The sequence below is a fragment of the Pelophylax lessonae genome, assembly GCF_965119305.1.
Source record: "Pelophylax lessonae genome assembly, chromosome: 3".
Taxonomy (NCBI): domain Eukaryota; kingdom Metazoa; phylum Chordata; class Amphibia; order Anura; family Ranidae; genus Pelophylax; species Pelophylax lessonae.
The window spans coordinates 240,430,592-240,443,589 of NC_138770.1; the positions used below are offsets into that span (position 1 = coordinate 240,430,592).

At 40.1% G+C, this 12,998-nt stretch overlaps 1 protein-coding gene across 17 annotated transcripts in view; it reads right to left on the reverse strand.

Moving 5' to 3' along the window:
• MBNL1 (muscleblind like splicing regulator 1) overlaps positions 1-12,283 on the reverse strand; it is a 186,765-nt gene extending 174,482 nt beyond the window's left edge. For 11 of the 17 annotated variants that reach the window (XM_082250206.1, XM_082250204.1, XM_082250203.1 and 8 more), the window contains exon 1: positions 10,270-11,231. In XM_082250206.1, the coding sequence (XP_082106332.1) occupies positions 10,270-10,443 (174 nt within the window). In that variant the 5' untranslated portion in view covers positions 10,444-11,231. Of the gene's footprint in view, positions 1-10,269; positions 11,779-12,077 lie in introns of those variants that run through there. The other 6 variants (XM_082250209.1, XM_082250208.1, XM_082250207.1 and 3 more) reach the window with 6 other exon arrangements.
• Between the last annotated feature and the right edge of the window lie 715 nt (positions 12,284-12,998).

Below are 12,998 nucleotides of genomic sequence, written 5' to 3' on the forward strand. Positions count from 1 at the left end.
AGCACAACTAAACACAAAACTATGCATCACATCAGAGATCACTAGGCTGTGGGTCCAGATGCTAAATTAGTTCCCTCCACTGTATAAACCATGGGTCTCAAACTATGGCCCTCCAGTTGTTCAGGAACCACAATTTCCATCATGCCTAGTCATGTCCATGAATGTCAGACTTTTAAAATGCCTCATGGGACGTGTAGTTCCGCAACAGCTGGAGGGCTGTAGTTTGGAGATCCCTGGTATAAACTATTTCTTATATTATACTCCTAATCTCCGCACTATACACATTTTGATGCACAATATACTTCTGACATCTGCACTGCATTCACTATGCTGTATGTTATACTCCTGACCCCTGCACTGTGTATTACACTCCTGAATCCTGCTCTGTATTTGCTTTGTTGTACATTTTACTCCTGACCCAGTGGTGGCTGGTGCTCAGAAACCAATGCCACCCCCTAAGACTCCCTGGTCAATCAGGTCTCAGGTCTCTCTTCGTGATTGGCCCGGGAGGAGAATCAGGAAGACATTAGTGAATATTATTTGCTATTGTCACACAAGTGGGTGGTCTCAGGATGCAGTGCCCTGTGCTTCGAGCCCACCCTTTTTTTGAAGCCAATTAGAGCCTCAGGTTTTAAAAAAGAAAAAACATTGAAATCCAGGTGTCCAGTACCCCTTAGGGGCTTAATAGGGGCCGGGCGCATGGATTAGGAAAGAGGCGCCCCTGCACCCCATATGGACAGGCTGCCACTGTCCTGACCTTTGAACTGCATACATGATTTTCCTGACCAATGCATTATATATGCTATGTTGTACATTATACTCCTGACCTCTGCACTCTCTGTACATCATGTTAAGCTGAGTGAGAGAGTCCAGTTTTACTTTACAAGATTAGTACTTATTACACATGAATAGTTTTTTTTTTTTTTACACAAGACTTTTGCCACCTACAAAATCCTTCACCCCATCAGCAGCCAGGTGTAAAAGTAGTCAGCAGAACAGTTTGGCTTCATTGACACCATGGCCTTTTGGGATCATGGCAGAATATTGCGATTCTGCCCACAATCTCAAAAAGCAGTACAATCGCAAAACACAGGTTCAAGTGCCATTATTTTCAAAGGCACCTAAAATGCAGTGCGGTTTGGGTGCGATTGTCGCATATCACAGCAAATTGAATCAGGTAAAGCTTGTCGCTCCAAAAGAAAATAATGGCACCTGAACCTATATTTTGCAGTTGTACTGCGTTTTGAATTCCAAAATGCCCAGGTGTGAATGGAGCCTTAAGGTCAAATTATGTTTTCTAAATATTTTTTGCTTAATGTATTGGCAGTTTAGTTGGTATTCTCTGCAAAAAGCTGTTGGGTTGCTGCACTATAAATTGACTATAAAAGCTGAAAGTGATAACTAGCTAAAGAAATACATGTTACACGGGCATGTTGGCTTTGTACACACCAGACATATATATCTGGGAGGCAAAGGTGGTGCATACAGCCCAATGCCAGCAGACTGTGAAAATCATTAACAATATGTAGCAGCTGCATGCATGTGGTGCTGTACGTGAGTACCATCCCTATGTGCCTGCAGTGGTGTATTTTAGCTTGTCATTGACTTTGACAGGCTGCTTGCAGCTGACTGTATGCAATACCTGTGCCTGCAGGACCTGAAATAGGACAGCTTTTCATGCTGTACAGGCCAAAGCACTCTTGTGAAAGAGGACACATAATTTGTGGCTGTGTTTTTTGTCCTTTATTATAACAAGTCTACCTGTACATGCAGTATTTTAAAATAAAATTATACAATTGGTTAATGATATGTCTCTTGTAGAACCAAAACCAATTTTAAATGAATGCCTCTTTAAACTACATTTTCTATATACAATGGCTTGCTGGACACAGAGCAAAAAAAGGTGTCCTTGGAATTTTTTATGGAATATTGCCAACTATGTAAAGGACAAACTTGCTAAAGTAAATGTCTCCTTCAAATGAATCAACCTGTCACAAAATATTTGATAAATATATTTTATATCTATGTATATCCATATATCAATGTATTTAGGTGTAGCCAACTCAGAGATTTTTACTGTGCTATAATAAATGCATTTGCACAGCAAGAACTGTTTTACCTTTTTATGGTATTGTTTCAGCTATCATCCTGCAGTGCTACCTTTTTGTCTTTAAAACGGCTTCCTGGAACTAAAGCTGGAACTAGAGGAATTTTGTTTCTTAACAGTATTCTACCAGCAATGGAGCCTAAAGTGTATGTAAACCCTAACAATACATTTCCCTTATTTGCTCTCTTATGATCTATTACATTTAAAATTGAAAGCATTTTATTATATCTGTTTAGCAAATAGCTGTTCATCCAATCAGAAATCTTGTGAGAGGATGACTTCATGTGCTCTTTGTGGACAGTTACCAGCTATCTTCATTGACTACAAAACACCCCCTTTCCTACCCCCGTATTATGAAAAGGGGGAGGTGTTACATACCTCCCAACCTTTTGAGATGGAAAAGAGAGGCACCTATTAGCAAAAGTAAGTAGGCACAGGACACGCATCCTTAAAGCGGAGTTCCGTGCACAAAAACAGTTTTGCAATAAACATACCCCCGGGACAGTCAGGGCTAGTACATTCCACAATGGCTAGCCTCTGATCTGTCCCGGTTCGCACTTAACTGCAAGAAGAAATACTCACTTATAAAAATTTTTCTACAGCGTTGCCATCTCTGTTGTGTGCAGCTGAAGCAGGCGCGATCCTCTTCTGCGTCCTCTTCCGTGTCTTCTTCTCCCAGAATGCGCCTGCACCAGCCCCGCTCGTCACTTCTGGTGCGGCGCCGCATTCCTCCACAGCTTCTGGGCATGCCCAGAAGCTGTTTAGCAAGGAATGCGGCGGTGCACCGGAAGTGACGAGCGGGGCCGGTGCCATCGCATTGATTCCTGGGAGCGATGACGTTCAGCTCCCAGGAATCATTGCAAACCGGAAGTGACGGTGCGGGCCACGGCCACGGAGGGAGGAAGTGGAGAATAGGTGAGTATTTCTTTCTACGAATACAAGGTGAGTAAAAAAAAAAAAAATAACCCTAATTATCCAATTCCTTTTCAGGTGAAGAAGAGCCAGCGGATGGGCACAAAATCGTTCAATTTTGTGCCCGGAACTCCGCTTTAAAGGAGAATTCTACAAAAAATGATTTCTTAAACCCATAAGTATTTTTTTTTTCTTTTACCACTACTATTCCTTTATACTGGCTTTTGACAATTATAAATGAAGCAATTTTAGCAATCGGATGAAAGGTTTAGCACTGGGAAACTTTTTGAAAGGTAAATAGTGCATTTTATATACAACTATTTAGATTAGACCAAAATCAGGGACAAATGAGGAGTTAAGAGGGACAGAGGGACTTTGTTCCAAATCGGGGACAGTCCATCAAAATCAGGGACAGTTGGGAGCTATGGTGTTACAGAGTGATAACACATGCTCTTTCTAGCAGGCAATGCTTCCCTTCATAGATGCAGTATGGTTGTCACCCTAGGACAGAAAGTTTGTTCCTGACAGGATCAGCAGGTGAAAAGAAAAATGAAAGAAAATGAATTCAGCTCCTAGATCTAAGGAAAGGTTCTGCTTATCAAACTCGACAAAGCTGCCACACCCCAATGCAAAGCATTATGGCCGTGGCAATGTGTACTCACCTGAGCTGTACCATGTCTACTTGTAGGTGGGAGATCAGCATAGCTCCCAACTGTTCCTGATTTGGAAAGATGCACCTCTGTTCCTCTTTCCCCCTCATTTGTCCCTCGTTATGGTCTGATCTATATAGTTGTATATAAAATGTACTACTTATCTATCAAAAAGTGTTTCCCAGTGCTAAACCTTTCATCCAATTTCGAAATTGCTGAATTTTTAAGTTCCAAAAGTCAATATAAAGGAATAGTAGTGGTAAAAAAAAGCACACATGGGTTTAACCAATCATTTTTTTTTGTACAATTCTCCTTTAAGGGGGTGTGGCAGGGGGGTGTATCCTATGCCTACATACTTTCGTTAATAGGTGTCTGTCATTCCCATCTCAGAAAGTTGTGAGGTATGCAATCAGTGGGCAGTAAAAATGCAAATGAACCACCTATCTTTACTGCTCCCTGGCCACCTGCATAAAAGGAGCCTAACTCCTGCACTGCATTCAGAAGGACAGCATTGAAATCCTTTTTAAGGGTTGGTTCACACCATGAATTGCATAGGAATGCACTGTGCGTTCCTGTGCAATTCACATGCCATCCGGGTGCAGTGTGATTTTAGCTCATTCCTTTTAATGGGCTGAAATTGTGCATGACCGCTGCAAACGTAATGTGCCCTACTTTACAAAATTCACAGAAACTGGATTGCAGTAACTACTGTACCATGCGATCAAGTGCAGGTGAAAGTATTGCGTTTGTGACCAATTTTGTGAAAATCCCTTTATTCCTTTGGGGAGACAATTTGTTATGTTTCCCAATCATAGAAAAACTCTCCAAAAGAAATAATGGTATTTTTCACTGTCCTTGTAGGGCTGTTCAGTGTGGACCAGGAACATGGACAGGCTAGTTGAGATGCTGGAAGGAGCTAGCCTAAAGGATAACTATACAAACGTGCAAAGGGCTATCAACAAGTCAGCAAGAAGCACATTGTTCTGCTTCCCCTAACCTCTGAAAACTATTCCTGACTGGCTATTATGGAATATTTTACATTAATATACTATACTCTGCTCTAAGCATCTTTCCGAACTTGACCAAAAAACTAAACAAAAATAAAATCTAAGTGATATTTATTTTATATACACTGATACACCATAACCTAATGACCACCCACATAATATTGAGTAGGTCCCACTTTTGCTGCCAAACAGCCCTGACCTGTCGAGGCATGGACGCCACTAGACCTCTGAAGGTATGCTATGGTATCTGGCACCAAGCCATCAGTAGCAGCAGAAAACTGTCCAAAGCATCACACTGCCTTCACTGTCTTTCTTTCTTCCCATACTGCATCCCAGTGCCATCTCTTCCCAAGGTAAGTGACACACATGTACCTGGCCATCAACATGATGTAAAAGAAAATGTGATTCATCAGACCAGGCCACCTTCTTCCATTGCTCTGTACTCCAGTTCTGATGCTCACATGCCCATTGTAGGCAGTTTTGGTAGTGGACAGGGGTCCGCATGGGCACCCTGACCACACTGCAGCTATTCAGCCCAATACACAACAAACTGTGATGACCATTTTTCTGCTTTCTGCACATGAAGTTTATGGACAACATGTTTACTCGCTGCCTAATATATCCCAGCGACTTTCAGATGCTATTGTAAAAAGATAATCAATGTTATTTGTTATTTACTGTACCTTTTAATGGTCATAAAGTTATTGCTGATCAGTGTAGCTGCCACCTCTGCTTCACTTGTGGCCACAAAAAAAACAGAAACCTGGCCAAGCTTTCTGGTCGATGGAGTTTTTACATCCCTCTCATGCCTCTATAACTTTCTTTTTCAAGCTACCTTTACTGTGATGACTCAATAGTAAAACACGTAAGTTGAATTAGCACTAGCAACCAGGAGACATTTCTCTAATAAAGATAAATATATATTTATAAAAAAAAGGCCTAAATTGAGGATACAGCTGTAGTATTAAAGTGGTTAAATATCAGTTTTCACAAAAAAGCTTTTGGAGAGATGTTTAGGAGATTAACCTGTTGTGTCCTATATATTGTGTCATGCCTAAAGGTCTATACAAATTATAATAAGGTACACTACAAGCTCCTTTTCTCCTACCAAACATTTTACACTTTCTATAGATTTTTAACTACAATGCAATGAAAAATGAAGTTTATGTTCACGCACCTGGAAGTGCCCACTGTGTGTTGCCAGTGCCTGGGCTACTCTTTCCTATTTGAAATTTATTTTAATCAAATTTAATCTATGAAATAATCAATGCCTTGAAATGTTGAATTTTATAGCAAACCTATGTTTTCCCCTTTGCAGGGCAAATAAACTGAGTTGCTATAATACCCAGGTCCACAGCAACACACATTCCCCTTCCCTTCCTTCCTCTGTTGTTCAGGTGAGTATTTCCTGCTTCAAAGGGTTGGATTCAAAGTCCATGCTACTTTGTAGTAAATGGGCAAATCACAGGTTCATTTTAAATATGTGTATGTTTTATAATTGCTGTTTTATGTGCTATTGAAGAACACTCTGTGAAGTGATCTTCGATGGCAATACTTGCAAGAAGCCAGAAGCTTTAAAAATATGTATATCATTATACATGGATATCGAGACAAACTCTCTCCATGACTTCCAGGGCATGAAGAGTGCATTGAGGTGCATAGCTCAGTACACATAGTACTCAGCAAAGTGTTCACTTCATTGCACTCTGCAGGAAGGCATTACTGAGGGGTCAGTGGCAGGAATTTCAAAGCTGTGAGCTAGGTGGATTGAAGTACCCAGTAATCATGTATCCAGGCCTTTAATGTTGGTAATATATTCGTAAAAGTATATTTTAGATTTACTGGCCTTAAAGGAATACCTAAAAATGAACTCCCTTCTGTGTTTATTTGCAAGCAGTTTGTTTCCTTAGCATGTTGTAGATAATAAACCCAGGAGGATTCTAGATAGGCCCCATAGAACCTAATATAATCTAAAAATTACTAACTGAAGTAATAACTCTCATAAAGGTCAGGTTTAGCCCAGTTAAGGTGTGGATCAGTGCCAAGAGCATTAATAACAGACCGACACAATACATCTTTGACAGAGACAAGCTGCCTTTAATATACTAAACTCACATTAAGTAAAAGAAAAAAAAAAGTAGATGTATGCTAGCAGAATGTAAAATTGGTTAACTCTGACCTCTTAGATCTACAACTGTGCCCTTTAATTGCTAAATTACAGATTTTCTCACTTTATTATTACATTTGTCATGAATATGGAACCAGTATTACAGATTTTAATAACGCTCCTAAATTGGTAAAACAGATGTCCAGGTCTGGAATATAATTAAATACAAGCTTACAGTGCTAAATAAGTATACGGAAGGATTTTCAGAACATTTAAAGGCCCAGAAAATCAGTTGTAGATTGACTTATTGAAATTAGCTATTACTAAAAGTCTTACAAAAAATTACTTTAATGTTTCAGGGACTTTTTCAGTTAGGATAATTGTCATTTAGGTGTTGTGGTAGAAGAGGTTTAACTTTTTGTGAACATAAGAATACTTCCTTTCCCATAGAAGAACACCGCCAACTACCAGAGGTGAGTTTACTTTAACCTCAACAAACTTTTTAGAACCTTGCAGTATGGGCAGATTTACTAAAGAAGAATTCACAATTTACTAAAGTGAATTCTCAATAAACTGTGACTTTACAGTTTATTTATCTAACATGTGCACATGAAATAAGTAATAAGGAATTTGCTTTTCACTTTATTGGATAATTGAAATGAACAAAATAAGGAAAAAGTTGTCACATTTATTTTAAAACCCTGCTGCCCAAGGCACAATGAGCTCTTTTAATGTAATTCTTGGTGATATGCAAAGAATAAATTTCTAACTTTTAGAGGTAAAGGACTTGGAATTAGAGCCAGTACGACTATGGAATATATATATATATATATATATATATATATATATATATATCCTTGTTCTGTTGACTTCAGCATAAGAAATAAAAGGAAACAGGTGTTATCAGAACAGGATGAACAGACACAGAAAGTGCTACAAACCTGACAGATGTTCTAACCCCTCCTCCCTTTACAAGTCTATGTCTCCACCAGAGGGTTATTCTATCACTTCCTGTACTTGTCTTACCCTAACAATGGTTGCAAGGTTAAATCTCCCAAATGCAAACACAGACAGCAAACAAACTAAAGAACACTCTGAAGTTGGCCCTGCATGGGTCAGTTTTTTTTTTAAAATGTAATCAGCTGGTTGAAAAAAAGAAAAAAATACTGACCCGATTTGCCCATCCGCACATTCAGTATGGATGGGGAATACTCCTCACTGTGTCATTTTATTCTAGCAACAGGGAGACCTCCCCTCCATCAGAATATACAGATCAGCGCTGCCGCCTATTGCCTGCAGCACTGATCACACAAGAAAATATCAAAAAAATACCAACAGAGTGGTTGAACAGAAGAAGACTTCTGTTCAACAGCAATGGCCACACATGGATCAAACTTTGTCCGGTCCCTGCTGAACTGGCTGAATTTTGATCCATGTATGAACAGCTTAAAGCAGAGTTCCAGTCTTCATAATAAATTTATTTTCAAATGCTCTGCTGGGATCGTTAGAGCTTCTACTTTAAGTGTCCATTCACACTGGTACGACTTGTCAGGCAACTTGGTCAGCCTAACAAGTCATGCACCGTCGCTCCCATAGTGTAGTACAGGACCGGTTCTAATAGGAGCGACACAAGTCGCTCCGACTTAGAAAAAGGGTCCTGTACTACTTCGGGGCGACCTGGAGGCGACTTGCATATACATTAATTTTATGAAGTCCGTGCAAGTCACGCTGCACGCGACTTCACATGTCGCCCCCTAAGACGGAGGGACCTAGTGTGAACCAGCACTAAGATTTTAAACAAATTTTATTGATTTGTTCCTTCTTATTTCTTTTAAATCAATAAAATCTTACCTGATCTCGGAAGTAGGCAGGGGCCATTGAGGTTGTGGGCATCTGAAACCCGCTTGTGTTTATTTCCCGGATTCAGTGCAGCTGGCCACGCAGCATGCACTTCCCAATCTCGTGCATGCGCAGTAATGACACTGCACAGTGCAGTTTCTTCATTAGACGATTCCCATGGACTCCTGGGATAGATGACGCTGATATCCCAGGAGCCCATGGGAATCGCCTTATGTTGACATCGCCTAGGCGGCTGGGACTAGAAGTGCCGCGTACACAGATCAAAATAAGGTATTTAGACATTAAAAAAATATATATATTATCTATTTAGAAATGCACTGCGGATGGCCATTTGGATGAAAGTAAATTTTAAAAAATGGGTGAAACTCCGCTTTAATCTTTCTCCCCTCTGTAAAATAGACACATTTTAGCTGGGGCTGGATTTTCCAAAGTTTGTTACTTTAGCTAGACAGTGATCTGTCATGCTGATTGGGGCCAGGGCAAATTCTATCCTAGCAAATTAGTCTGTCAGTAGACATTTGTAGATTTTCAATTGTCCAAGACAAGGATCCAGTCTGAAAATGTCTAGATACAGGCAGATTAGGAAGCCTGAGGTTTTTACTTTTCGTACTGCAGATGGCTCAATTTCCCAAAATAAAATATATATCCATCATAACAGCCAAATCTGACAGATATCCCTCCAGAATAGAGAGTTTAGAGGCACACACATGCACCAAGGAAGCCTTGAATGACTGTAAATGGATACTTCTCCACCCCAGAAGTAGATAGGCACCCCATGCACATTAATGGCACAGAAGGCCTAAAAACAATCATCTTGTGTTCATAACATGCTTACATACTGTATAGGTAGCTTTAAAATACGCATTCCACAGTTTGTCATCAGATCCACTTGCATATTGCAACTACGCCATGATTAAGAAATCACAAACTTTATTTAGAGCAGTAACTGCAAACACTACGTCTCTAAAACTTAAAGATAAAATCTGGAATATGAAGTTTTACAAATAGAATACATTTAAAAATATCCCCTTACTCTTCACAAACTGCAATCAACGCAAGTAGTTAAAAGCCACTACCTATCTAAATAATGGGATTCACTGCAATTGGAATAATAAACTACAACACTAAGATCTGTAGAAAATGTAATTGGTCATTCATATTAGTAAAATGGGGAATGCAACAGCTTGATTCTGAGTAACAGATGAATCCATATGTCAACAGCATGATTAAATGCAGAGCAAGTTTTCTGCAAATAGAAAATGTAGCTAAGTATTACAAATAATAACTAATTTCAACATCAAATAATAACTAATTTCAACATTTCGTATCAATATAATCAATGTAAGAAAAATTAAGGAATCAAATAAAATCTACTTTTAAAAGCACAAATGTTATGTTCAGGTAATTTAATTACTTTTTGCTATCATGCTGCTTAACAAATAATGTCAATACAAATACATTATGTTTCCTTGCTACTTAAGACCACATGCATACGATGCCTTTGCTAGCTAGCAATGCAGTCAGCCACGTGAGAAAAAGCAGTGTTTAAATACCAGGCAGCTCTGATACTGTTCTTGCATGTATTTGTTAAATGTTTATGCCAAAAATGTAAGAATGTTTACTCACTTTCAGTGAATCAAAGCAGGCGATTACTCGTCCATTTTCGACTTGGCAGCTTTTCGATGGGTGTGCAAATTTACATTCTGTGTCTGGCCTTGAGCAGGTCCCTCTTTGGAACTCCCGACACACTTCCAACGTTAGCCATTTTGTGTCCCGCATGGGTGCCACGCTAACAGCCATACTTAAATTCTACAGATAGCTAAAAAAACTTCTCGGAAGTCGCCAGAGAATGAAAAAACTCCAACCGTCCTTTCTGTCTCCCTTGTGGTTTTGAAATGGTAAAACTGTGCTGTCTGTATATGCATACAGATGTCTCACTGCTCTTCAGCTACTACCTTATAAATAACACAGAGTAGCGGATCTGTGATATTAAAAACATTTGGTTTGCTTAATTGAGGTGGCCTGGAGCTTCTCTGTCCTCTCAGTAACCCATTTGGAGTTCTGATATTCAGCCCAAAATGCAAGCATGAATACGTGGCGACCCCTGTGCTGGCACACGCACTATCCGGGCTGCTCTCAGTTAAGTTTGCCGAAAGGTAATCTCCACGCAGCTGAACTGGCAATTCAAAAGGGCTCTGCTGAGCAATCTGTATTGATTAGTTAGGCATGTATCGATGCAGCACTGTAGAGAAAAAAAATCATAGAGGTTTCCACCGGATTTCCCTATATCCCCATGTGTTTGTCTTTGCTTTCCCAACAGCAGATACCTTAGTTTGGTTTCTTTTTTTGTTTTTGTTACTATACCCAGAGTGGTATAACACAGTGCCTTATGCAGGGATCTGTCTTGATTAGGAGCAGAATTGGGAAGGGGAGGTATAGATGAGAAGGGTGGATTTGCTCTCGTTGCAGTGTAGCTGGCAGCAAGCAAGGCAAAAAGCAGAGTCTGCTCTAGAAGCGGGTCCAAGCAGCAGGGACGTCAGGAAAGGCACTTCTTAGTACCAACCTGTAGAAAAAACAAACACGTTTTAATTTTAACCAAGCAGTACTTGACTTTCTCCTTCACACTTCCCTTCCCTCTTTTTCTGCGTGGCTACAGCACACACTTGCCTGTCCGTCCCCTGTGCAGATACTTACAGAGTAACATATTGCAGCCAGCCATCGTAGGTTTATTAAAAAGAAAAAAAAAAAGAAGAAGAAGCTGTTTCCCCTGTGAAGCAATGCATGATAGGAAGATAACCAATCACAGATAATGTTGCAGCAATATTCTGGGCAGGAAGCCAATAATGTGAGCTGTCTTATGAAAGGTCGCGCCTGTCAGAAGCTCATTACTATGCAATAAGCAGCGAAAATATCCATCAGATGTAAATAATTCTTCCGCACTAGGTCTCGCATGTGGGTTTTGAATTTACCCAACATGCAGCATGCAGTTAGTGGGCTGAACCATGTTATTTTCCAATAAAACGACCCGTCCTTTCCACAGAGGGGGGGAAGGAGAAAGAGCGAGAGAAGCTGAAGAGCTTGGAAAATCACTAGACGGGAAGGCAAGAACTGCAGATCACTTCCAGGCTGACTCTTCTCCTGTGCTGCCTGTTCTGCCTTGTGTACACGCTGCCTTCACACTGCTACATCTCACACATGAGTATAAAAGGAAAGGAGGGGTGTTTATAAATGGTACATTCTTCTGACCTATTGCATTCGCTTCCTTCTAAACTATAAGCAGCCCTGACTATACACATCACAAATCTGCATTGGCTTGTCCTGTTAAAACTATGCTGTGCACTCAGCAGACAGTTTGTCAATACATCACAGACCGGGGAGAATATGAACAAAAGCTCTCTATCTAGAGGTAAAGAGAAGTAAAAAAAACTTCATACCACAAGAAGAAATACCGTATGGCAAGCGATGTTAAAAAGACGACTCTGTGCGTGCTCCTGTTTACCTCAAGGGATCGCTGCTGTTAAATCGTAAATAGGTTTTTTGATTCCAGAAATACAATAAACTGTAGCACGCTGTTCCCCTGCCAAAAAGCCGCTGTATATACTAATAACAAGCCGACACTGGCCTCATCGTTCGAAAAGCATTATCACTACACCTCCGGGCTTCTGGTTTTAAAATGGCACCTTACTTTTAGCTTTTTCCATTGCTTCACCACAAAATGGTGACACCTTGCCAGATAAAAAATCACGTGGCAGCACACGCCCTAAGTTGATGACATATTTGTTTTAGTTTGGTGAAGCAGAGGCTAAAACAATAGACATGATCAGTGCAAGGTGCATTTTCAAAACGTCAACACCTACAATATTTAGTCAGATTTGGGAGTAATGTTATTAGTCTTCTATGTGTTAGACCGTTAATGGCTTACAGCAAATCTCAAATGATGCACAAAAAGAAAGTATGGTATAAAACAGCCGTATGTAGGTTGATTTAGCTATTTGAGATGATATTTCAACATAATTGGACCCATTTACAGTAGTGTTCTGCTCCTCTTGCCCAACTGGGCTAGCACTTAAAGAGTATGTGCAGTTGAAATACAGCTAAAAGTGTCTGGTGTCACAGAGGCCTCTGCGGGAGGGTTTGAGGGTTTTGTAATAAGATATGGCAGACCGCAAAGTAAGAAGTGTCATCACCAAAGGTATCAAGATGAATACATTCTTATTGATAACACCAGGGTCCAGGGAAGCATTTTGTGGCAACTTGTCGGTTTCTTAGATAAAAGGTGTGTAACACAGATTAGCTGAATGACTGGATCCAGAGCAATCAGCAACACACAGACACATTATTTCATTATCGTTATT